The sequence below is a fragment of the Lynx rufus genome, unplaced genomic scaffold (assembly GCF_022079265.1).
Source record: "Lynx rufus isolate CCGP_SWC_20201006 ecotype Redwood Valley unplaced genomic scaffold, mLynRuf1.p SCAF_5, whole genome shotgun sequence".
In the NCBI taxonomy this organism is placed as follows: domain Eukaryota; kingdom Metazoa; phylum Chordata; class Mammalia; order Carnivora; family Felidae; genus Lynx; species Lynx rufus.
The window spans coordinates 31,971,445-31,998,795 of NW_025814867.1; the positions used below are offsets into that span (position 1 = coordinate 31,971,445).

Consider the following 27,351-nt stretch of genomic DNA (forward strand, 5'->3'; position numbering starts at 1 on the left):
ATGGTCATTATCAGAGAAATTACTGCCTGTGCTCTCTTCTAGGACTTTATTATTATTTTTTATATATTTCTTAATGTTTATTCATTATTTATTGGTGAGCGGGGAGGGGCAGAGAGAGAGGGAGACACAGAACCCTCCAGACTCTGGCTGTAAGCACAGGGCCTGACATGGGGCTCGAAATCACAAACTGTGAAATCATGACCTGAGCCAAAGTTGGACACTTAACTGACTGAGCCACCCAGGTGCCCCCTCTTCTAGGACTTAAATGGTTTTAGGTCTTTTTTTTTTTTTTAATGTTTTATTTATTTTGAGAGAGCATAATCAGGGTGGGCCAGAGAGAGAGTGAGAGAGAATCCTAAGCAGACTCTGCCCTGTGAGGGTAGAGCCAGATGTGGGGCTTGATCCCATGAACCTGTGAGATCATGATCTGAGTCAAAATCAAGACTCAGACACTTAACTGACTGAGCCACCCAGGCACCCCTAATGGTATCAGGTCTTACATTTAGGTCTTTAATCCATTTTGAGTTCATTTTTTGTGTGTGGTGGAAGTGGTCCAGTTTCATTTTTTGGCATATAGCTGTCCAGTTTCCCAATACCATTTGTTGAAGAGACTTTTTCCCATTGCATATTCTTGCCCCCTTTGTTGAAGATTAATTGACTATATAATTGTGGGTTGATTTCTGGAGTTTCTAATGTGTTCATTGATCTAAGTATTTTTGTGCCAGTATCCTATTGTTTTGTGTACTACAGCTTTGTAATAAAACTTGAAATCTGGGATTGTTATACCTCCAGTTTTGTTTTTCTTTTTTATTGCTTTGGTTACTCAGGATTTGAGTGGTTCCATACAATTTAGGATTATTCTAATTCTGAATTACTGTTGGTATTTTGATAGGGATTACATTAAATCTATAGACTGCTTTGGGTAGTATGGACATTTTAACAATTTTTCTCAGTCCATGAACATAGTATATATTTCCATTTGTATTGTTTTCAGTTTTTTTTTCTTTTACCAGCATTTTATAGTTTTCACAGTACAAGTGTTCCACCTCATTGCTATTTTATTCTTTTTGGTGCAATTGTAAATGTGATTATTTTCTTAATTTCTTTTTCTGTTACTTCCATTATAAGTGTATAGAAAAATGCAGTGGGTTTCTTATGCTGATTTTGTATCCTGTGACCTTATTGAGATCATTTATCAGTTCTAGTAGTTTTTTGGTGGAGTCTTTATAGGGTTTTCTGTATATAGTATCCTGTCATATGCAAGTAGTGATTTTTTCTTCTTCCTTACCAATTTGGATGCCTCATTTTTGTTGTCTGATTGCTGTGGCTGTTTTGTGTGCTGTATTGAATAAGAGGGGTGAGAGTGGACATCCTTGTCTTGTTCCTGACCTTAGGGAAAAAGCTCTCGATTTTTCATCATTTAGTATAATGTTAGTCCTGGGTTTTCATATATGTCCTTTATTATGTTGAGGTATGTTCTCTCCGACCCTATTTGTAGAGGTGTTTTTTTTTTTAATTTTTTTTTTAATGTTTATTTTTGAGAGAGAGACAGAGTGTGAATGGGGGAGGAGAGGAGCAGAGAGAGAGGGAGGCACAGAATCCGAAGCAGGCTCCAGGCTCTGAGCTGTCAGCACAGAGCCTGATGTGGGGCTTGAACTCAAACTGCGAGATCATGACCTGAGCTGAAGTTGGACACTTACTGACTGAGCCACCCAGCCAACAAGGTGCCCCTTGTTGTTTTTAATCATGGATGGATGTTGTACTTTGTCAAATGTTTACTTCTGCATCTTTTGAAATCATGTGGTTTTTATTCTTTCTCTTACTGACCTTATGTGTATCATGTTGATTTTGCAAATACTGAATCACCCTTGCAATCCAGGAGTAAATCCCATCGATGGTGGTGAATGATTTTTTTTAAATGTATTGTTAGACTTGGTTTGCCACTATTTTGTTGAGGATTTTTGTATCTATATTCATCAGAAATATTAGTCTGTAGTTCTTTTTGTTGTATCATCTTGGTTTTGGTATCAGGTTAACGCCTCATAGACTGATTTTTGGAAGCTTTTCTTCTTCTATTTTTTGCAATAGTTTGAGAAGAATGGTTTTTAACTCTTCTTTGAATGTTTGGCAGAATTCACCCATGAAGCAGCCTGGTGCTGGACTTTTGTTTCTTGGGAGTTTTTTTATTACTGATTTAATTGCATTGCTGGTGATTGGTCTGTGCAAATCTTCTATTTTTTCCTTGTTCAGTTTGAGAGGTTAAATTTCTAGGAATTTTCCACTTCTAGGTTGTCCAGTTGGTTGGCATATAATTTTTCATAATATTCTGTTACAATTATTTGTATATCTGTGGTGTTATTTCTGCTTTTTCATTTTTTTTATTAAAAAATTTTTTTTAATATTTATTTTTGAGAGACAGAGATAGCATGAGAAGGAGAGGGGCAGAGAGAGAGGGAGACAGAATCTGGAGCAGTCTCTAGGCTCTAGCTGTCAGCACAGAGCCTGACACGGGGCTCGAACTCACAAACTGCAAGATCATGACCTGAGCCCAAGCAAGTCACTTAACTGACTGAGCCACCCAACCACCCCTCTCCTTTTTCATCTCTGATTTTTGAGTCCTCTCTTTTTTTTGATGAGTCTGGCTAAAGGTTTATTAATTTTGTTGATCTTTTCAAAGAACTAGTTCCTGGTTTCATCGATCTGTTCTATTGGTTTTTTTAGTTTCTATTTCACTTATTTCTGCGCTACTCTTTAATTCCTTCTGCTGGTTTTGGGTTTGGTTCTTTTTATAGCTCCTTTAGGTGTAAGCTTAGGTTGCATATTGGAGATTTTTATTTTTGCGGTAGGCCTCTATTGCTACAAATTTCACTATTAGAACAGCTTTTGCTGCATCCCCAAGATTTTGGACTGTTTTCATTTGCCTCCATGTTTTGTTTTGTTTTTTTTTTTTTTTTTTGATTTCTTTGTTGACTCATTCATTGTTTAGTAGCATATTATTTAACCTCCATGCTTTGTGTTATTGACAGATTTTTTTCTTGTGGTTGATTTCATAGTGTTGTGGTTGGAAAAGATGTATATGACTTCAGTTGTTCTGAATTTGTTGAGACTTATTTTATGGCCCAATATGTGATCTATTCATAGAATGTTAAATGTGTGCTTAAAAAGAATGTGTATTGCACTGTCTTAGGATGGAATGTTCTGGCTATGTATTAGATCCATCTGGTTCAGTGTTTCATTCAAAACTATGGTTTCCTTGTTGATTTTCTGTTTGGATGATGTATCCATTGATGTGAGTTGGGGGTTAAAGTCCCCTGCTATTACGGTTTTACTATAGAGTATATTTGTTATTAGCTGCTTTATGTATTTAGGTGCTTTCATGTTAGATGCATAAATATTTACTATTGTTACATCGTCTTGTTGGATTGTTCTATTGATGATTATATAGTGATGATTATATAGTGTTCAAACTTATGAACCATGAGATCATGACCTGAGCTGAAGTTGGATGCTTAACTGATTGAGCCAACCAGGCACCCTGGTCTGCATGTGTCTTTGTCTGATATGAAGGTAGCATATTGATTGGTCTTGATTTTTTAACCATCTGTCATACTATGTCTTTTGATTGGAGTGTTTAGTCCATTTACATTTAAAATAATTATTGATAGGTATATATTGCTATTTTGTTACTTGTTTTATGGTTGTTTTTGTAGTTCTTTGTTTCTTCTCTTGCTCTTTCATAGTTTGCTGGCTTTCTTTAGTGATATACTTGGATTCCTTTCTCTTTATTCTTTGCATATCTATTACTGGTTTTTGGTTTGTGGTTACCACTGGGTATATAACATCTGCATATAACAGTTTATATTAAGTTGATGATACCTTAAATTTGAACCCATTCTTTACTCCTCTGCCCCCCACGTTTTAGGTATATGGTGTCACACTTTACATCCTTTTACTTTGTGTATATCTTGACTGATTTTTTTTATAAATACACTTAATTTTACTGCTTTTGTGCCCCCTACTGACTCTTATGATCTGTCCTTTCTATTCAAAGAGTCCCCTTTAATGTTCCTTGTAGGGCTAATTTAGTGGTGATGAACTCCTTTGGTTTTTGTTTGAGAAACTGTATATCTCCTATTTTGAATGATAGCTTGCTGGATAGAGTATCTTGGTTGCAGATGTTCTTTTTTTTTTTAATTTTTTTTTTAAATGTTTGTTTATTTTTGAGAGAGAGAGAGGGACAGAGTGTGAGCCGGGGAGGGGGAGAGAGAGAGGGAGACACAGAATCCGAAGCAGGCTGCAGACTCTGAGCTGTCAGCACAGAGGCTGATGCGGGGCTCGAACTCAGAAACCATGAGATGATGACCTGAGCCCAAGCCGGATGCTCAACTGACTGAGCCACCCAGGCGTCCCACAGATGTTCTTCTTTTAGCACTTTTTTATTAAAAAAAATTTTTTTTTCATGTTTGTTTAATTTTGAGAGGGAGAAAAAGAGAGAGCAAGGAAGGGTCAGAGAGAGAGAGAGGGAGACACAATCTGAAGTAGGCTCCAGGCTCTGAGCTGTCAGCACAGAGCTGACATGGGGCTAAGACTCACGAACTGTGAGATCTTGACCTCAGCCGAAGTCAGACGCCCAACAGACTGAGCCACCAGATGCCCCTCTTTTAGCACTTTGAATGTATCATGCCATTACTGTCTGTCCTGTGAAGTTCCTGGTGAAAAATCAGCTGATAGCCTTAAGGGGTTTCCTTTGTATCTAACTGTTCTTTGTAAATGCTTTTAAAATGCTCTGTTTATTGCTGCTTTTTGCCATTTTAGTTACAAGGCTTTGGTGTGGACCTCCTTTGCTTGATTTTGTTGGGGACTCTCTGTGCCTCCTTGATCGGGATTTCTGTTTTCTTCCCCAGATTTGATAAGTTTTCAGTTATTCAAGTAAATTTTTGTCCCCCTTTCTCTTTCTGGGATCCCTATAATGTGAATGTTATTTTGCTTGATGGTGTTGCTGAGTTTCTGTCTGTACGGTTTTTGTATCATTTTTCACTTAACATAATTATTTTTGAGGTTGATTCATATTGTACTTTGTGTCAGTTGTCATTTTTTTATTGCTGAATAATGTTACATGGATATACCACATTTTATCCATCTATCAGTTGATGGATGTTTATGTTGTTTCAAATTTTTGGCTGTCATAAATAATGCTGTGAACATTTGTGTATCACTCTCTGTGTGAACAAAGTTTTTCATAAGAGTGGAATTATTGGGTCTGATAAGCTTATGAGTTTTTAAGAAATTGCCAAATTTTTTTCCAAAATGACTACCAGTTTACATTACCACAAGCAATATATTCAGGGTTTCATGTTCTTCACATCCTTGTCAACCCTTGAGTATTTCAGTTTTTTTCATTATGGTCATTTTTATGGTATGTTGTAGTAACTCATTGTGGTTTTATTTGTATTTCAATGCTGACTAAATCATGTTGAGCATCTTTTCATGTACATGTTATTCATATGTATGTCTTTTACAAAACATTTTTTCTAATATTTATTTTTGAGAGACGAGGATGAGTGGGGGAGGAGCAGAGAGAGAGGGAGACACAGAATCAGAAGCAGACTCCAGGCTCTGAGCTGTCAGCACAGAGCCTGACACGGGGCTCAGACTCACAAACTATGAGATCATGACCTGAGTCAAGGTCGGATGCTTTACCAACTGAAGCACCCAAGCATCTTCCTATGTGTATCTTCTTTGCTGAAATGTCTATTTAGATCTTTTGCTCCTTTTATAATTGGGTTTTGAGTTGTAAGAGTTCTTTATATACTTTGAATATGAGTCCTTTATTAAATACATAGTTTGCAGGTATTTTCTTCTAGTCTTACGGCTCTTCTTTTTTCACTTCAAATGTCACCATTAAGAAAGAAATGTTTTAAGTGTTGAATTCCAAAAACTGTTTGTTTCCTTTGCAGATTATACTTTTATTGTCCTATGTAAGAACTCTGTGTAATAATACAAAGTTATGAATATTTTGTCCAGTCTCTTTTATGTTAGGTCTGTGATACATATAAAATTTTTGTCTATAGTGTGAGGTCAGGGTCAAAATTCATCCTTATCTCACATTTATTGACATGACTATTCTGTCTCCATTGAATTGTCCTGGCACTTTGGTGCAAAATGAATTGGCCATAAAGGTAAAAATTTCTGGATCCGTTCTTTTCCATTGATCTATATGCTTATCTTTATAAAACAACCCCTCCCCCCCTCTTTTTTTTTTAATTGAAGTATAGTTGATGTATAATAGTTTCAGGTGTATAGCATATTGATTTAACATTTACATAAATTATGAAATGCTTGCCATGGTAAGTATAATTAATGTCTGTCAGCATACAAAATTGTTACAATATTGACTGTATTTGTTTTGCTGTATTTTTTCATTCTTAGGAGTTTATTTTATAATTGGAGGTTTGTATTTCTGAATCCCTTTCACCTATCTGGTTCCCCCACCCCCTCTAGCAACCATTAGTTTTGCATATTAGCATCTGTTTCTGTTTTGTTAATTTAGATTCCATATGTAAGTGAAATTATATAGTATTTGTCTTTCTCTGACTTAATTCCCTTAGCATAACACCCTCTGGGTTCATCTGTGTTGTTGCAAATGGCATGATTTCTTTTTTTTTTTATACACGCGCGCGCACACACACACACACACACACACACACACACACACACATTACCTCTTTAGGCATTCCTTTACCTTAGGTTGCTTAGGGTACTTAAGTTGCTTCCACATTTTGGCTATTGTAAATAAAGCAGTGAACATAGGGGTGCGTATATCATTTTGAATTAGTGTTTTCATTTTCTTCCCATAAATACTCAAATGAAATTGCTGGATCATATGGTAATTCCGTGTTTAAATTTTTGAGAACCCTACATACTGTTTTTTATAGTGGCTGACCTGATGTACATTCCATCAATAGGGCACAAGCGTTCTCTTTTCTCTATGTCCTCACCAGCACTTGTTATTTCTTGTCTTTTCAATCCGAGCCATTTTGATACGTACGAAGTGATATCTCATTGTGGTTTTGATTTGCATCAAAAATGTTGAGTATCTTTTGTGTCTATTGGTCATCTATGTATCTTCTTTTGAAAAGTCCATTGAGGCCCTCTGCCCATTTTTTAATTGGAGCTTGGTTTGGTTTGGTTTTAAATTAAAGGAATTCTTGATATATTTTGGATATTAACCATTTAATGGATATGTGATTTACAGGTAACTTGACCCATTCAGTAGTCTTTTTGTTTTGTTGATGGTTTCCTTTGCTGTGCAAAAGCTTTTTAGTTTGATTTAGCCCTAGTTGTTTGTTTTTGCATTTGTTTCTCTTGCCTGGGGAGAAAGATGAAAAAGATAATGATGTCCAAGAGTTTGCTGCCTTTGTTTTTCTTCAAGAATTTTATACTTTGGGTATTCTTACATTTATGTCTTTAATCTATTTTGAGTTTATTTTTGTGTGTGGTGTAAGAAAGGGGTCCAGTTTCATTCTTCGTGTCGCTGTCCAGTTTTTCCAGTGCTATTTGCTGAAGAGACTGTGTTTTTTCCATTGGATATTCTTTTCTGCTTTGTCGAAGATTAGTTGACCATACATTTGTAGGTCCATTTCTGGATTCTCTGTTGATTTAAGTGTCTGTTTTTTTATTTTTTTTTATTTTTTTTTAATTATTTTTTTTCAACGTTTATTTATTTTTGGGACAGAGAGAGACAGAGCATGATCGGGGGAGGGGCAGAGAGAGAGGGAGACACAGAGTCGGAAACAGGCTCCAGGCTCTGAGCCATCGGCCCAGAGCCCGACGCGGGGCTCGAACTCACGGACCGCGAGATCGTGACCTGGCTGAAGTCGGACGCTTAACTGACTGCGCCACCCAGGCGCCCCTTAAGTGTCTGTTTTTGTGCTGGTATCATACTGTCTTGATGATTATAGCTTTGCAATACAGCTTGAAGTCCAGAATTATGATGCCTACAGCTTTGGTTTTTTTTTTTCTTTTTCTTTTTATTTATTTTTATTTTTTTTAATATATGAAATTTATTGACAAATTGGTTTCCATACAACACCCAGTGCTCATCCCAAAAGGTGCCCTCCTCAATACCCATCACCCACCCTCCCTTCCCTCCCACCCCCCATCAACCCTCAGTTCTCAGTTTTGAACAGTCTCTTATGCTTTGGCTCTCTCCCACTCTAACCTCTTTTTTTTTTTTTTTTTCCTTCCCCTCCCCCATGGGTTTCTGTTAAGTCTCTCAGGATCCACATAAGAGTGAAACCATATGGTATCTGTCTTTCTCTGTATGGCTTATTTCACTTAGCATCACACTCTCCAGTTCCATCCACGTTGCTACAAAAGGCCATATTTCATTTTTTCTCATTGCCACGTAGTATTCCATTGTGTATATAAACCACAATTTCTTTATCCATTCATCAGTTGATGGACATTTAGGCTCTTTCCATAATTTGGCTATTGTTGAGAGTGCTGCTATAAACATTGGGGTATAAGTGCCCCTATGCATCAGTACTCCTGTATCCCTTGGATAAATTCCTAGCAGTGCTATTGCTGGGTCATAGGGTAGGTCTATTTTTAATTTTCTGAGGCACCTCCACACTGCTTTCCAGAGCGGCTGCACCAATTTGCATTCCCACCAACAGTGCAAGAGGGTTCCCGTTTCTCCACATCCTCTCCAGCATCTGTAGTCTCCTGATTTGTTCATTTTGGCCACTCTGACTGGCGTGAGGTGATATCTGAGTGTGGTTTTGATTTGTATTTCCCTTATAAGGAGTGACGTTGAACATCTTTTCATGTGTCTTCTTTAGAGAAGTGTCTATTCATGTTTTCTGCCCATTTCTTCACTGGGTTATTTGTTTTTCGGGTGTGGAGTTTGGTGAGCTCTTTATAGATTTTGGATACTAACCCTTTGTCCGATATGTCATTTGCAAATATCTTTTCCCATTCTGTTGGTTGCCTTTTAGTTTTGTTGGTTGTTTCCTTTGTTGTGCAGAAGCTTTTTATCTTCATAAGGTCCCAGTAATTCACTTTTGCTTTTAATTCCCTTGCCTTTGGGGATGTGTCGAGTAAGAGATTGCTGTGTCTGAGGTCAGAGAGGTCTTTTCCTGCTTTCTCCTCTAGGGTTTTGATGGTTTCCTGTCTCATATTCAGGTCTTTTATCCATTTTGAGTTTATTTTTGTGAATGGTGTGAGAAAGTGGTCTAGTTTCAACCTTCTGCATGTTGCTGTCCAGTTCTCCCAGCACCATTTGTTAAAGAGACTGTCTTTTTTCCATTGGATGTTCTTTCCTGCTTTGTCAAAGATGAGTTGGCCATACGTTTGTGGGTCTAGTTCTGGGGTTTCTATTCTATTCCATTGGTCTATGTGTCTGTTTTTGTGCCATGGTTTTCTTTTTTAATGTTACTTTGGCTTTCAGGGTCTTTTGTGGTTCCACACAAATTTTAGAATTGTTCGTTATAGCTCTGTGAAGAATGCTGGTGTTTTGATAGGGATCGCATTGAATGTGTACATTGCTTTGGGTAGTATTGACATTTTAACAGTGTTTGTTTTTCCAATCTGTGAGCGTGGGATGTTTTTCCATTTCTTTGTGTCTTTAATTTCTTTCATAAGCTTTCTATAGTTTTCACCATACAGATCTTTTACCTTTTTGGTTAGGTTTATTCCTAGGTGCAATTGTAAATGGGATTGATTCCTTGATTTCTCTTTCTGCTTCATTATTGGTGTATAGAAGTGCATCTGGTTTCTGTATGGTGATTTTATAGCCTGTGACTTTGCTGAATTTATGTATCTGTTTTAGCAGTTTTTTCTTGAAGTCTTTCAGGCTTTCCATGTAGAGTATCGTGTTGTCTGTGAAGGGTGGGAGTTTGACTTCTTTGACAATTAGGATGCCTTTTATTTCATTTTGTTGTCTGATTGCTGAGGCTAGGACTTACAACACTGTGCTCAACAGTAGTGGTGAGAATGGACAACCCTTTTGTGTTCCTGACCTTAGAGGGAAAGCTCTCCATTTTTTCCCATTGAGTAGGATAGTAGCTGTGGACCTTACATATATGGCCTTTATGATCTTGAGGTATGTTCCTTCTATCCCTACTTTCTTGAGATTTTTTTATCAAGAAAAGCTGTTGTATTTTGTTGAATGTTTTTTCTGCATCTATTGAGAGGGTCATGTGGTTCTTATATTTTATTTTATTAATGTGATATACCATGTTGATTGATTTGTGGATATTGAATCACCCCTGCAGCCCAGGAATAAATCTAACTTGATCGTGGCAAATAATTCTTTTAATGTATTGTTTGATTCGGTTTGCTTTCTTGGGAATTTTTGCATCCATTTTCATCAGTGAGATTGGTGTGTAATTCTCCTTTTTAGTGGGGTCTTTGTCTGGTTTTGGAAACAAGTAGTGCTGGCCTCATAGAATGACTTTGGAAGTTTTCCTTTTATATTTTTTGGAACAAATTCTAAATAATAGGTATTAACTCTTCCTCAAATGTTTGGTAGAATTCCCAGGGAAGCCATCTGGCCCTGGACTTTTTTGTTGGGAGAATTTTATTTACTAGTTGAATTTCTTTACTGATTATGGGTCTGTTCAAATTTACTTCTTCCTATTTCAGTTTTGGTAGTTGATATGTTTCTCTTTCTCTGTCAGAGGGAGTGCTTTTCATGCATGATTTTGATGCACTGCACTCCCCCCGACCTTCTCTTTTTCTCTCTGACCTCTCTCTGCAAAAAAATGGCTCCCTACCCTCTGTCGCTCTGTGTCTTTTCTCTCACCTCTCCACACCATGTACCTGCCAAGTTCTCTGGTTCCAATTATGCATATTGTTCCATTAATCCTCAGATCAATTTCTCAGGTGTTCAAAATGGTTTGATGCAAATAAAGCTGTGTTTCAGGGATGAGACAAGCTTAGGGTCCCCGTGATGTTCTGGCATTTTTAACTCCTCTCCACTCACTGAATGTTTTTTTTAATTCTGTGTCCTCATCTCTAAAGTGAGGTTCCTGTGGAAAAATATGGAGATATTTTAATTTAATTTAATTTTTAATTTTTTATTCAATTTATTTAAACTTGAAAAGCATCTTCCCAATCTGTTTCCCTGTCTTCCCCACCCCCATCTGTTCTCTGTATCTGTAAGCTTCTTAAATATATATATACATTTATTTAGTTTCCACATATATCTTATTCAGTATTTGTCTGTCTTTGTCTGACATTTCACTTAGCATAATGCCCTCGAGGTTCATCCATGTTGTTGCAAATGGCAAGATTTCCTATTTTATGGCAGAATAATATTCCATTGTACCTATGTACCACAATTTATCCATTTATCCATTGATGGACACTTAGGTTGTTTCCATATCTTGGCTATTGTAAACAATGCTGCAGTGAACTTAGGGGTGCAGATATCTTTTCAAATTAGTGTTTTGGTTTTCTTCAGATAGATACCCAGTAGTTGAATTACTGGATCTTAGGGTAGCTCTAGTCTTAATTTTTGAGGAACCTCCATAGTGTTTTCCATTGTGGTTGCACCAATTTACATTTCCGCCAACAGTACACAAGAGTTCCTTTCTTACACACCCTCACCAACACTTGTTAATTCTTGTCTTTTTGATAATACCCATTCTAGTAGGAGTAAAGTGACCTCTCATTGTGGTTTTGTTTCGTGTTTCTATGATGATTGGTGAAGCTGAGCATCTTGTTTTGTACCTGTTGGCCATCTGTATGTCTTTTTTGGAAAAATGTCTTATCAGATCTTCCCATATATATATTTTTTTTATTTTTATTTTATTTATTATTTATTTATTTATTTATTTTTTTGAGAGAGCGAGAGCAAGTGGGGCAGGGGCAGAGAGAGGGAGACAGAGGATCCAAAGCAGGCTCTATACTGACAACAGCGAGCCTGATGCGGGGCTCAAACTCATACACCATGAGATCATGACCTGAGCTGAAGTTGGACACTCAACTGACTGAGCCACCTACTTGCCCCAGAGCTTCCCATATTTTAATTGATTTCCCATGTGTAATTTAATTCCCACGTTCTGTTGAGTTGGGTGAGTTCTTTATATATTTTGGATATTAGCCCCTTACCAGATATGATTTGCAGATCTCTTCTCCCATTCAGTAGATTGCCTTTTCATTTTGTTGAAGGTTTCCTTTGCTATGCAGAAGCCGTTTAGTTTGATTTAGTCCCACTTGTTTATTTTTGCTTTTGTTATTTTTACTTTTGGTGTCAGAGTAAAAAAACTATTGCTAAGACCTATGTCAAGGAGCTTATTACCTATGGTTTCTTCTGTGAGTTTTGGTTTCCGGTTTTATGTTCAAGTCTTCAATTCATTTTGAGTTGATCTTTGTGCATAGTGTAAGACAGTGGTCTAGTTTGAGTCTTTTGCATGTGGGTTTCCAATTTTCGCAACACTAATTACTTAAGAGGCTGTCCTTTCCCCATTATATATTCTTGGCTCCTCTCTCATAAATTAATTGACCATATATGTGTGGTTTTATTTCTGGGTGCTCTCTTCTGTTGGTTTGTGTCTTATCTTTAATTCAGTCCTATACTGTTTAGATTATGATTGCTTTGTAATATAGCTTGAAATACCTCCAGGTTACTTCTTTCTCCAGATTGCTTTGCCTATTTTGGATCTTTTTTTTTTTTTTTTTTAAGTTTTTTTTTTTTATGATTTTATTTATTTATTTTGAGAGAAAGAGAGAGCGAGCATTAGTGGGGGACAGGCAGAGAGAGAATCCCAAGCAGGCTCCACTTTGTCAGCATGGAGTCTGATGTGGGCTCAAACTCAGGAACCATGAGATCATGACCTGAGCCAAAGTCAGACACTTAACCAACTGAGCCACCCAAGTGCCCCTGTTTTGGATCTTTTATTCATTTTTTTAAATTTAATGTTTTATTTATTAAAATTTACATCCAAATTAGCAAATAGTGCAACAATGATTTCAGGAGTAGATTCCTTGGTGCCCCTTACCATTTAGCCCATCCCCCCTCCCACAACCCCTCCAGTAACCCTCTATTTGTTCTCCATATTTATGAGTCTTTTCTGTTTTTTACCCCTCCCTGTTTTTATATTATTTTTGTTTCCCTTCCCTTATGTTCATCTGTTTGGTCTCCTAAAGCCCTCATATGAGTGAAGTCATATGATATTTATCTTTCTCTGACTGACTAAATTCACTTAGCATAATACCCTCGAGTTCATCCACGTAGTTGGAAATGGCAAGATTTCATTCTTTTTGATTGCCGAGTAATACTCCATTGTGTGTGTGTGTGTGTGTGTGTGTGTGTGTGTGTATACATATACACACACACACACACACATATATATACTTCATTGTGTGTGTGTGTGTGTGTGTGTATATATATACACACACACATATATATATATCTATATATCTTACATCTTCTTTATCCATTCATCCATCGATGGACATTTGGGCTCTTTCCATGCTTTGGCTGTTGATAGTGCTGCTATAAACATTGGGGTGCATGTGTCCCTTTGAAACAGCACACATGTATCCCTTGGGTAAATACCTAGCAGTGCAATTGCTGGGTTGTAGGGTAGTTCTATTTTTAGTTTTTTGAGGAACCTCCATAGTGTTTTCCAGAGTGGCTGCACTAGCTTGCATTCCTACCAACAATGCAAAAGAGATCATCTTTCTCCACATCCTAGCCAACAACTGTTGTTGCCTGAGTTGTTAATGTTAGCCATTCTGACAGGTGTGAGGTGGTATCTCATTGTGGTTTTGATTTGTATTTCCCTGATGATGAGTGATGTTGAGCATTTTTTCATGTGTCGGTTGGCCATCTGGATGTCTTCCTTGGAGAAGTGTCTATTCATGTCTTTTGCCCATTTCTTCACTGGATTATCTATTTTTTGGGTGTTGAGTTTGATAAGTTCTTTATAGATTTTGGGTACTAACCCTTTATCTGATATGTCATTTGCAAATATCTTCTCCCATTCTGTCGATTACCTTTTAGTTTTGCTGGTTGCTTTCTTGGCTGTGCAGAAGCTTTTTATTTTGATGAGGTCCCAGTCATTCATTTTTGTTTTGTTTCCCTTGCCTCCGGAGACGTGTTGAGTAAGAAGTTGCTGCAGCCAAGGTCAAAGAGGTTTTTGCCTGCTTTCTCCTCTAGGATTTTGATGGCTTCCTGTCTTACATTTAGGTCTTTCATCCATTTTGAGTTTAGTTTTGTGTATGGTGTAAGAAAGTGGTCCAGGTTCATTCTTCTGCATGTCGCTGTCCAGTTTTCCCAGCACCACTTGCTGAAGAGACTGTCTTTATTCCATTGGATATTCTTTCCTGCCTTGTCAAAGATTAGTTGGCCATACGTTTGTGGGTCCATTTCTGGGTTCTCTATTCTGTTCCATTGATCTGAGTGTCTGTTCTTGTGTCAGTACCATACTGTCTTGATAGTTACAGCTTTGTAGTATAGCTTGAAGTCCGGGATTGTGATGCCTCCTGCTTTGGTTTTCTTTTTCAAGATTGCTTTGGCTATTCGGGGTCTTTTCTGGTTCCATACAAATTTTAGGATTATTTGTTCTAGTTCTGTGGAGAATGCTGGTTTAATTTTGATAGGGATTGCATTGAATGTGTAGATTGCTTTGGGTAGTATCGACATTTTAACAATATTTGTTCTTCCTATCCAGGAGCATGGAATATTTTTCCATTTTTTGGTGTCATCTTCAATTTTTTCATAAGCTTCCTATAGTTTTCAGTGTGTAGATTTTTCACCTCTTTGGTTAGATTTATTCCTAGGTATTTTATGGGTTTTGGTGCCCCATTTTGGATCTTTTAAAGTTTCATAGAAATTTTAGGATTCTTTGTTTTTGTTTCTAAAGAAAGTGCCATTGGAATTTTGATAAGGGATTGCACTGAATGTACATATTGCTTTCGGGTAGTATGGACAATTTGTTCTTTCCATCTATAACTATAGAATATCTTTCCATTTGTGTTTTCATCAGTTTCTTCTATTAATGTTTGGGGCTTCAGTATATAGGTCTTTGGTTAAATTTATTCTTGGGTATTGTATTATTTTTTTAATGTTTACTTTTGAGAGAGAGAGAGAGAGAGCATGCACACATGAGTAAGAGAGGGGCAGAGAGAAAGGGAGACACAGAATACAAAGCAGGCTCAGGCTCTGAGCTTTTAGCACAGAGTCCAACATGGGGCTTGAACTCAGGAGTCACGAGATCATGACCTGAACTGAAGTCAGGTGTTCAACCGACTGAGCCACTCAGGTGCCCAGGTATTTTATTTTTTATTGATGTAATTGTAAAAGGGATTATTGTTATTTTTTCTAATACTTATTAATGTGTAGAGATGCAGCATATTTTTGTGTGCTGCAACTTTACTGAATGTATTCTAATAGTATTTTTTGGTAGAACCTTTCAGTTTTAGGATTTATTTATTGTTTTTTTTGAAGGCCACTGATTTTATTGATTTAAAAAACTTTATAAGGACAGTGACTGTTCTGCTAAGAAAGGAGCCAAAGAACATAAAACAGACCAGAGGTGGAGGTGGGAGTGGGAGGTCTGGGAGGGGCCAGGAATCCACTGGAAGAGGCTGAGAATTGTTGACATGAAACTGGCAGGGGAAGGAAAAGGGAGACTCATGCAAGAGGGAGAATTTCTGGAGGGGGAGAGAACTTCCAAAAGATTTTGAAGTACAGCAGAGGTTGAGTACAACAGAAATCTCTTCCTTTGTAGAGGACAGGGGAGGAGTCCCTACATGGCTGCAAACTCTGAGACTCAATGCTGGGCCTTGGGGCTGGGGGCTCCCCAGAGAGCCTCACAATAAGGCGTCACACCACTCTTGAAGGCACCTAAGCAGTCCTGGGACTGTCTGGCCTTGGCACTGCATGTGTCCTTTAGCCATTCCTGGAAGAGATCTTCATCTTTCTTTAGCACGAGAAACTGGCCAAGGACCACATAGGCCTTGTCAAAGCCCCTTTTCTCCAGCTTCTTGCCCAAGACTTCACCAGTCTCTGCTGGCTCCCCACTGGCTTTTCCCCCATGGGCTCTGTCACAAAGTCTCCGTGCTTTTGGGAGGTTGTCATCTTGATCAGCTTAATAGGCAACTTCAGCTTCTGTAATGGCTCCTTCTACCACTCGGCTGCTCCCACTGATACCTTGACCCACTAGAGGGTTCAGTGTTTATATCTATATCTATATATAAAATATGTCATCTGCAAATAGTTTTATTTCCAATTAGGATGGGGTGTGTGTGTTTGTGTGTGTGTAACTACTTGCTCTGGTTAGGACTTTAGTACTATGTTGCATAAAAATGGTGAGAATGGGCATCTTTCTTGTTGCTGATCTAAGAGGAATTGATTTTAGCTTTTCATCATTCAGTATGATGTTAGCTGTTGGCTTGTTATATGTGGCCTTTATTATGTTGAGGTATGTTCTCTGTATACCTGTTTTGTTGAGAGATTTTATCTTAAATGGATGTTGAATTTTATCAAATGTCAACATTTTTCTGCCTCTGTTCCGATGATCATGATTTTTATTCTTCATTTTGTTAATGTGGTATATGCTGGTGACTGACTGTAGATGTTAAACCAAGCTTGCATCCCTTGAATAAATCCCACTTGATCATGGTATATATTTTTAATGTATTGTTGAATCAGGTTTGTTAATATTTTGAGTGTTTTTGCATCTGTGTTTATCAAGAGTATTGGTCTGTAATTCTTTTTTTCTGTCATCTTTGGTTTTGCTATCAGGGTAATTCTGATCTTGTAAAATGAGTCTGGAAGAATTCCCCTCTCTTCTGTTTTTTTTGGAGGAGTTTGAGAAGGATTAGTAAACGTGTAAAAGCTCTCCTCCAGGGGACAGTGGTAAACTGGAGCCTGTTAGAGGTTGAGTGCAAAGATACTGCCTGCCCTTTGAGGTCTCTGGAAAGGATTACAGTTGGCCCCAAGATACATCCCTAATTAAAAAAAAGTCTGCCCTCAGACTGCAATCATGATGATGAACTAACAGTCATTCACAGACAGTTCCTGGGCCTGTTGCTCCTTGTAGTGCATTGTAGGTTATGGCTGCTTAAGAGCTTTTTCTCCTTGGTTACAGTCCTGCAGATCCTAGGAGTCTAAGTCCTACTTGCCATCAGAGTCAGGTGATGTAGAGGTGTCCCCTAGAAACAGTCGCAGAAATTAGGGTCCTCAATGGTGTGAGCTCCTTTCTGGGTCACACCAATTATTACAGTCCCATGAGACCAGGAATGTAAGGTCCTCTGGCCTCCAGAACCAAGTAAGCAAGAGCGGTCCCCTAGATGGCCCCTGCAAAAATTGGGGCACCAGGTGTATTCAAGAGCTGCCTTCTGGGAGACGCCGGTGTTCTGGAGCATGGCAAAGAGACCACAAGGATGGTGTCCCCTCAGCCTCCATTCCTGTTGAGTGTTCAGGCAGGCTCCTAGATGTGTATATATATATATATATATATATATATATATATATATATATATATGTGTGTGTGTGTGTGTGTGTGTGTGTGTGTGTACGTACGTTTGCCTCTCAGGCTGATGCTTTTATATAAGCATGTGAGCCACCTTCACTGTAAGTCTGGGTGCAATTTGCTGCCTTTGAGTTGTGCTTTGGGGTGAGTTTGAGGGTGTGAGCCGCCCTTTAAAAATGGTTTTCCAGATAGCTTCAGTCTTGTGGGTTTCAGGACATGAGCCCTGGTAAGTTAAAAGTTAGGTGTTTTGGGGGCTTATCTCTCAGGTGTTTATCCTAAAAGTTTGGGATTCTCAATTTGAGGTTCTAACTCTTTGCTCCTGAGGGAGAAGGTCCAGGTTTTGAGTTCCTTCCTAGGTTGTGGGACACTGTGCCAGAGGTGGGGTGGAGTTTATGGTGATAGTGTGCCTCAGTCTCTCATATCTGCCTATGTGTAGTTTTCTTCTGTGTAGTTGTCACTCATTTAGCCTTTATGTGTGTTTTTTTTTTTCCTTAGAGGAAATTGTTCCATATGTAGCTGTAGACTCACTGTGGTGTTGGGAGGGGGTGAGTTGAGGATTTTCCTATATTACCATCAAAAACTAGATTTTTATTTTACTTGCATTTATTTATTTTTTAAAAACGAGATTTAAATCTAATCTATATTAATAGAGGAACTTAATCCATTTACATTTAATATGATTACCAATAAAGGGTTTATTTCTGCTATTTACCTATTCTCTGTGTTACGTTCTTTTGTTCCTCAGTTCCTCTATTAATCTTTAGTGTCATTTTTTTAAGTGTGCCGTTTGGATTCACTTCTTTCATTTTCATCATTCTTCCCCTAGTAATTACCTAGGGAATTACAATTACCACCTTAAATTTACAGCAATTTTGTTTGAATAATACTAGTTTAGCTTCAATAGTGTGTGAAAGTTCTGCTTTTATACATCTCTATTCCTTCTCCATGTTGTTACCATAAGTTATATTTTTATATGTTATGTACCCAAACAGATTTATATTTGTTTTGTGCATTTGCTTTTTAAATACCTTAGGAAGAAGGAAGATGTTACAAATCAAACCAAAGTACCAAAATAACACTGCCTTTTATGTTTACTTAGGAAATTACATTTACTAGTGTTTATTTTTTCTCATGATGTCAGGGTATTTACTGTGGTCCTTTCATTTCAGGCTGAAGGACCTGTAGCATTTCTTGTATGTCTACTGTAAACAACCTTCAGCTTTTGTCTGGAAATGTCTTAATTTTTCCTTTATTCTTAAAGGATAGTTTTGCTGGATATATTTGACAGTTTTCTTTTTCCTTTTGAGACTATAATATCCCACTGGACTCTATGATTTCTTTTTTTTTTTAAGTTTATTTATTTTTGAGAGAGAGCGAGTGAGCACAAGTAGGGAAGGGGCAGAGAGAGAGAAGGGAGAGAGAGAATCCCAAGCAGGCTCTGCACTGTCAGCATAGAGCCCAATGCGGGGCTTGAACTCATGAACTGTGAGATCATGACCTGAGCCTAAATCAAAGTTGTATGCTTAGTGACTGAGCCACTGAGGCACCCCTGGACTCTATGATTTCTGGTGAGAAGTTAACTGTTAATTTTATTGAGGATTTCTTGTATGTGACAAGTTGCTTCCTCTAGTTGCCCTCAAATTCCTCTCCTTGTGTTTAGGTTTCAGCAGTTTGAATGTAATGTGAGTTTGGTGTGGATCTGAGTTCATCCTATCTGCATGGAAATTCAGAGATTTTTGGATGTGTATATTCACATCTTTCATCAAATCTGGGAAGTTTTCAGCCATTATTTCTTGAAATCTTTTGCTTCTTCTTCTGAGATAACTGTAATGTGTATGTTGGTACATGTCATGCATCCTTACAGATTCCTTAGGCTGTTCATTATTCTTCATTGTTTGCCTAGCTGCTCCTTAGACTGAATAGTTTCAGTGTCTTCAAGTTCTCTGAATTTTTCTTTTGCTTGTTGAAGTCTGCTTTTGAACCCTTCTAGTAAGCTTTTAATTTCAGGTCTTGTCCTTTTCAGCTTCAGAATTACTGTTTGGTTTCTTTTTATTTCTGTCTCTTTACTGGCATACTCATTTTGTCATTGTTTTGCTGATTTCCCTTCCCCCCCCTCATGATTTCCTTTAGCGCGTTGACCATTTAAGACCATTGCTGTAACATCTTTGACAGTTCCAATGTTTTAGCTTCCTCAGCAATGTTTTTTGTTTTTGTTTTTGTTTTTGTTTTCCCTGTGAATGGCCCATAGTAGCCTGTTTATGTGTTTGGTAATTTCTTTGTTGAGTACTGGAAATTATGTGTATTTCTGGTAATGTTGGAAATCTAATTCACTCATTAGAGACTACAGAGTTTTGCTTCTTGGGGGCTGAATCTATCCATTTGTGACTTCCTGAGCTGTTTTTGCAAAATATGTTACATGTTTAGTGTGGTCACTGAAGATTCTGGCAGCCCGTCAGTGAGCTGACAAAGATTTCCTGAAAAGTCTGGCTCCCAGAAGAGAAACTGTCTCTTTAAATCCCATCTCAGCCAGAGAGCTACTTGAATCTGTCAGGGTTCAAACAGTTGCCAGCCTCTCTGTTGGTCCCATATTGATCAAAAACCATGATCAGTAATCAGTACACATAACTCTGAGTTTTGGAGGACAGAGTTCTTATTGCTTACTCTGACACCAGCTAGCTGCAGTAGGAACATAGGCTGCCAATCCCCTGGCAAGGGGTTGCAGGGATGGGGGAGGGATGGTTCCACTACACTCTAGGGTTCCAAAATAGTTGATTCAGACAGTTCCTGCTAGCTCAGTAGTGGGTTAGAGGCATAGATTCTTAGAACTTCTTGTTCTAGCATCTTCTATGATGTCACTCCAGTTCTTCCATGTTACGCACATATTTTTAGTATACCTAATTCCTCTGACTTAAAAAAAACAAAACAAAATTATGTTGAGTTAATGGGTGTTTGCTCTAAGGGTTACAATATGTATCTTAATTGATCACAGTCTACTTCAAATGAAAACTGACTTAATTCTGGTAAAATCTAGGATCTTTGATCTGATATAGCTCCATTTTACCCCCCTTTGTTTTCTTATTAACACTTTGCTGCTAGGTTTATAAGTTATTTAAAATTATGGCTTTATATAATCTTTTAAAGTATCAAGACAGAACTATATTTATACAGTATTATATATTTAATCACATGATGTTACTTCTTGTGGATTTTAATTACCATCTGGTATTATTTTCTTTTACCCTGAAGGACATTGAGCTGGTTTGGGCAGTGGTAGCAGCCTGAGTTAAGAATGCTACTGCTCTTAGCTCAAGTTTAGCAGGTTTTTTTTTTACTTTAAATCAATAAACACTTCTCAAGTTGTTAATATTTGGTTGGGTTCCTAAGCCTTCAAATGTTTGTTTTTGATAATTCTTACCAGTTTTATAGTTGTTGTTTTGGAGGAGAGTTTTCTAAACTATTCACTCTGCCATAGCTGGAAGTTCACCTGTGTACCTTGATATTTTTTGCATAGTATAGACAACTTTTTCAACTTTTTTTATTGTTGTAAAATACACTTGAAATTTACCAATTTAACCATTATTAAGTGTACATTCAGTGGTAGTAAATACATCCATAATGTTGTGCAACTATCACCAGTATTCATCTGGGTAACTCTTTTCATCTTGCAAAACTGGAACTCTAGGAGTGCCTGGCTGGCTCAGTTGGAAGAACGTGTGATTCTTGATCCTTGGGGTTGTGAGTTCGAGCCCCACATTGGGTATAGAGATTACAAAAACAAACAAACAAAACCAAACTGGAACTCTATACCCTTTAAGCAGTTTCCCCTATTATTCCCTCCCCCAGGTCCCTGGTAATCAGTTTTCCACTTTGTCAGTATGATTTTGACTAAGTACCTTATATAAGTGAAATAATATTGTATTTATTTGTGTCTTTGTGAATGGCTTACTTCATTTAGTATAATGTCCTCAATGTTTATCCATGTTGTAGCAAGTTTTTTCTTTTTAAGGCTAAATAATACTCCGTTGTATGTACATATCACATTTTGTTTATTCATTCATCCATTGATGGGCAGTGGGTTGCTTCTGTGTTTCAGTTATTGTAATACTGCTATGAATATAGGTGTACAAATATCTCTTTGAGGGACGCCTGGGTGACTCAGTCAGTTAAGCATCTCTCTCCCTTCCGGTGACGATCTCCATGCTGGGTGTGGAGCTTGTTTGAGATTCTCTCTCTCCCTCTCCCTCTCGCTCTCCCCTGCTCATGCACGTATCTCTCTCAAAATAAAATTTGCTTCTTACAATGGTTCAAGTGACGGAATAAATTCTAAAAACAAAACAAAAAAAAACACAACACAAATATGCCTTTGAGACCCTCGTTTCCATTCTTTTTGGTATATTGCTATAAGTGGAATTTCTGGATCACATGGTAATTTTTAAATTTTTGAGGAACCTCTGTGCTGTTTTCCACGGTGGCTGTACCATTTTACATTCCCACCAGCAGTTTGCAAATGTTCCAATTTCTCCAAATCCTTGCCAACATTACTTTTTTCTGTTTGATAGTAGCTATCCCAGTGTTTCTGTTGTGGTACCTACAACACAACCTTCTAAAAAATTTTTTCTTTTTAATGTTTATTTTTGAGAGAGTGCGTGTGAGTGAGTGGGTGGGGCAGGGGCAAAGAGAGGGAGAGACACAGAATCTGAAGCAGGCTCCAGGCTCCAAACTACAGCACAGAGCTCGATGCGGGGCTCGAACCCACGAACCGTGAGATCATGACCTGAGCCAAAGTTGGACACTTAACTGCCTGAACCACCCAGGTGCCCCTGTGATACCTCATTCTAGTTATGATTTGTATTTCCCTAATGATTAGGGATGTTGAGCTAGAATGACAGGGGCTTGCAGCAATGAGGTAGGGAGGTAGAACCACAATGGCCACCGTCCTTTTTAACTACATTTGTGTAATCAGAATCTCAGCAGTGGGCAATCTGTGATATTTAGAGGACAGAGTGCTTTTTGTCTACCTGGGCTCTTTTTGAAAGCTCTGTATAAGCTGCTCCAGGAATATGTTTACCGCTGCCGGCCTTGTGGCTAAGGGGGCAGAGGATGAGTAGCTGCTGTTGTGCTAAGAGCTAAAATTGACCGAAATTAACTGCAGTTTATTCCCCAAAGTTTCCTCTGGGAGTTGGAAGCCTTCTATAGACTCTAGAGTTTCAAAAAGTTTTTTCACATAGATTATGTCAGTCCAGGTGTTGTCTAGGTGAAGACAGATTCCTGGTGCTTTCTGCTCTGCCATCTTCCCATAATCCTCTCTATTAGATGGCTTTTTGTGCTATTCTCAGCTATGTCCTATGATTTATAAAAATTGGGTTCAGAGCCTAGACATGGCTAAAAGTGGACATGCTTCTCTTATGCTGATGGAGCCGAGGGGAAGGAAAACAGTTGGGAGTTGGGCAAGGAGTCATTGGAGTATCATCTTGCTTGGGTCTTTCAGTCCCATTCCTTTCTTTCCCAGAGGTGGCCTGAGGCTTGGCCCTTTACATACTTTTTCCCCCATTGAAACATTCTGGCTTCAGCTGCCTCCCTTTCCCCATATACCCTGTCTAGAGGTGGGCAGACATTGAAGACAGAGAGTAAAGTTGCACCTGCTTCTTAACCTTGCCTTGTAACTGCTGGGTACCCTTTGTGGTTGGTGTGAAGGGACTCCAACTAGAGGTCATGGCTCCAGGGTAAGTGTTGGCTCTGTACATCCTGCCTAAGGCTTTCATTCATTTTTTCAGCCAGCTTTGTGAAGGTAGGGGTGCTGGGCTTGAGGTGTGTTTGGGGCTGGGGTGAAATTGATGGGAGTCACTCCGAGCTCATGTCCTGATGGAGCTGTTGGGAAACTACTGTCAGGGAGGGGAGAGAGGGTATTTGCTCCAGAAATTAATATGCCAATAATCCCACCTGTTATGTGGAGAAATTGCACATATATAATTCTGGAAGAAACTGTACTGATTAGGTCTCTTGCCTCCAGGATAGAATTTCTGTGACTAAAGGCCAAATGTAATTTTATTATTGCCTTTATTTTTCTGCAGTTAGTGCAATGAACACCTCTGTAACAAGATGCCTTGTCTTTCTCTTTTGGCAGAGGAACGTCATGGCATCTGGAGTCGTCCCTCAGATTTCTCTCATCATGGGCCCATGTGCTGGTGGGGCCGTGTATTCCCCAGCTCTAACAGACTTTACGTTCATGGTAAAGGTAAGAAGGAAGGGCCTGTTTCTCCTGCCCTTTGAGAGTTGTTCAGTAACTCACCTGCAGTAAAAAGAATCCCTGACCTAGATCTGGGTTATCTGCATTGTCATTGGCTTTCAGCATAGTAATGATAAGATGTTAGTGGAGAGAAGGTTTTGGCATGAAATCTGTAGCTTATGGGGCTTCTGTGGCAGAATGTGTTTGTGTACTTCATTGGTGGGTGATTTTACTTGTTGATTTGAAATGCAAATGATTTCCAAGGAATCAAAGGATCCTATCTGCCCAGACAGATGATTGTTTACTGAATCCTTTTAAGAAGTTTCTCACGGTAGGCTTTCCTGTAATCTATTGGGAAGTTGTTTCTCATGTCCTACCTTTATTTTTTCAGCTTTTTGCCATTTCATTACATACTGTTTATAATGATAATGGTGAATCTGATTTCTAACTTCATTTTGAGAGGTGCATATCTTTAGTACATAATTTTTATGGAATGATATTTTTAATTTTATTTTACTTATTTTTTTGAAAAAAATTTTTAAATTTTATTTTCTTAAAATTACATCCAAATTAGTTAGCATATAGTGCAACAATGATTTAGGAGTAGATTCCTTAATGCCCCTTACCCATTTAGCCCATCCCCCCTCCCACAACCCCTCCGGTAACCCTCTGTTTGTTCTCCATATTTAAGAGTCTCTTCTGTTTTGTCCCCCTCCCTGTTTTTTTATTACTTTTGTTCCATTATATTCATCTGTTTTGTCTCTTAAAGCCCTCATATGAGTAAAGTCATATGATATTTGTCTTTCTCTGATGGACTAATTTCGCTTAGCATAATGCCCTCGAGTTCCATCCACATAGTTGCAAATGGCAAGATTTCATTCTTTTTGATTGCCGAGTAATAATCCATTGTGTGTGTGTGTGTGTGTGTGTATACACGTATATAAATATGTGGTGTGTGTGTGTGTATGTATGTATATATATATATACACACACGCATATATATATATATATATATATACACACACACACACACACGCACCACATCTTCTTTATCCATTCATCCATCAGTGGACATCTGAGCTCTTTCCATGCTTTGGCTATTGTTGATACTGTTGCTATAAACATGGGGATGCATGTGTCCCTTTGAAACAGCACACATGTATCCCTTGGAAAATACCTAGTAGTGCAATTGCTGGGTCATAGGGTAGTTCTGTTTTTAGTTTTTTGAGGAACCTCCATACCATTTTCCAGAGTGGCTGCACTAGCTTGCATTCCTACCAACAATGCAAAAGAGATCTCTTTCTCCACATCCTCATCAACATCTGTTGTTGCCTGAGTTGTTAATGTTAGCCATTATGTCAGGTGTGAGGTGGTATCTCATTGTGATTTTGATTTGCATTTCCCTGATGATGAGTGATGTTGAACATTTTTTCATATGTCGGCCATCTGAATGTCTTCCTTGGAGAAGTGTCTATTCATGTCTTTTGCCCATTTCTTCACTGGATTATCTGTTTTTTGGGTGTTGAGTTTGATAAGTTCTTTATAGATTTTGGGTACTAACCCTTTATCTGATATGTCATTTGCAAATATCTTCTCCCATTCTGTCGATTACCTTTTAGTTTTGCTGGTTGCTTTCTTGGCTGTGCAGAAGCTTTTTATTTTGATGAGGTCCCAGTCATTCATTTTTGTTTTGTTTCCCTTGCCTCCGGAGACGTGTTGAGTAAGAAGTTGCTGCAGCCAAGGTCAAAGAGGTTTTTGCCTGCTTTCTCCTCTAGGATTTTGATGGCTTCCTGTCTTACATTTAGGTCTTTCATCCATTTTGAGTTTAGTTTTGTGTATGGTGTAAGAAAGTGGTCCAGGTTCATTCTTCTGCATGTCGCTGTCCAGTTTTCCCAGCACCACTTGCTGAAGAGACTGTCTTTATTCCATTGGATATTCTTTCCTGCCTTGTCAAAGATTAGTTGGCCATACGTTTGTGAGTCCATTTCTGGGTTCTCTATTCTGTTCCATTGATCTGAGTGTCTGTTCTTGTGTCAGTACCATACTGTCTTGATAGTTACAGCTTTGTAGTATAGCTTGAAGTCCGGGATTGTGATACCTCCTGCTTTGGTTTTCTTTTTCAAGATTGCTTTGGCTATTCGGGGTCTTTTCTGGTTCCATACAAATTTTAGGATTATTTGTTCTAGTTCTGTGGAGAATGCTGGTTTAATTTTGATAGGGATTGCATTGAATGTGTAGATTGCTTTGGGTAGTATCGACATTTTAACAATATTTGTTCTTCCTATCCAGGAGCATGGAATATTTTTCCATTTTTTGGTGTCATCTTCAATTTTTTCATAAGCTTCCTATAGTTTTCAGTGTGTAGATTTTTCACCTCTTTGGTTAGATTTATTCCTAGGTATTTTGTGGGTTTTGGTGCAATTGTAAATGGGATTGATTCCTTGATTTCTCTTTCTGTTGTTTCATTGTTGGTGAATAGGAATGAAACCGATTTCTGTGCATTGATTTTATATCCTGCAACTTTGCTGAATTCATGAATCAGTTCTAGCAGTTGTTTGGTGGAATCTTTAGGGTTTTCCATATACAGTATTGTGTCAAATGGGAAGAGTGAAAGTTTGACCTCCTCCTGGCTGATTTGGATGCCTTTTATTTCTTTGTGTTGTCTGATTGCAGAGGCTAAGACTTCCAATACTAGGTTGAATAACAGTGGCGAGAGTAGACATCCCTGTCTTGTTCCTGACCTTAGGGGGAAAGCTCTCAGTTTTTCCTCATTGAGGATGATTTAATGTTGGGTCGTTCATATATAGCTTTTATGATCTCGAGGTATGATCCTTCTGTCCCTACTTTCTTGTGGGTTTTGATCAAGAAAGGATGCTGTATTTTGTCAAATGCTTTCTCTGCATCTATTGAGAGGGTCATATGGTTCTTGTCCTTTTTTAATTGATGTGATGAATCATGTTAATTGTTTTGCAGATATTGAACCAGCCCTTCATTCCAGGTGTAAATCCCACTTGGTCCTGGTGAATAATTTTTTTAATGTATTGTTGGAGCCATTTGGCTAATATCTTGTTGAGGATTTTTGCATCCGTGTTCATCAGGGAAATTGGTCTATAGTTCTTTTTAGTGGGGTCTCTGTCTGGTTTTGGAATCAAGGTAATGCTGGCTTCATAGAAAGAATTTGGAAGTTTTCCTTCCATTTCTATTTTTTGGAACAGCTTCAAAAGAATAGATGTTAACTCTTCTTTAAATGTTTCGTAGAATTCCCCTGGAAAGCCATCGGGCCCTGGACTCTTGTTTTTTGGGAGATTTTTGATTTCTAATTCAATTTCTTTACTGGTTATGGGTCTGTTCAAGTTTTCTATTTCTTCCTGTTTCACTTTTGGTAGTGTATATGTTTCTAGGAATTTGTCCATTTCTTCCAGATTGCCCATTTTATTGGCATATAGTTGCTCATAGTATTCACAATAGTATTGTTTGCGTATCTGCTGTGTTGGTTGTGATCTCTCCTCTTTCACTCTTGATTTTATTTATTTGGGTCCTTTCCTTTTTCTTTTTGACCAAACTGGCTAGTGGTTTATCAAGATATTTCTAATTTTAAATCAGGCCTATTTGCATTTATACAAGAACTTGCATTAT

General features: G+C 38.1%; 1 protein-coding gene and 1 pseudogene across 3 annotated transcripts in view; one reads left to right on the plus strand and one right to left on the minus strand.

Moving 5' to 3' along the window:
• The window catches only part of PCCB (propionyl-CoA carboxylase subunit beta), a 98,826-nt gene that overhangs the window by 13,393 nt on the left and 58,082 nt on the right, over positions 1-27,351 (plus strand). For all 3 annotated transcript variants that reach the window (XM_047099717.1, XM_047099716.1, XM_047099718.1), the window contains one exon: positions 23,614-23,724. In XM_047099717.1, the coding sequence (XP_046955673.1) occupies positions 23,614-23,724 (111 nt within the window). The remainder of the gene's footprint in view (positions 1-23,613; positions 23,725-27,351) is intronic.
• Positions 15,826-16,093, minus strand: LOC124526635 (barrier-to-autointegration factor-like; annotated as a pseudogene).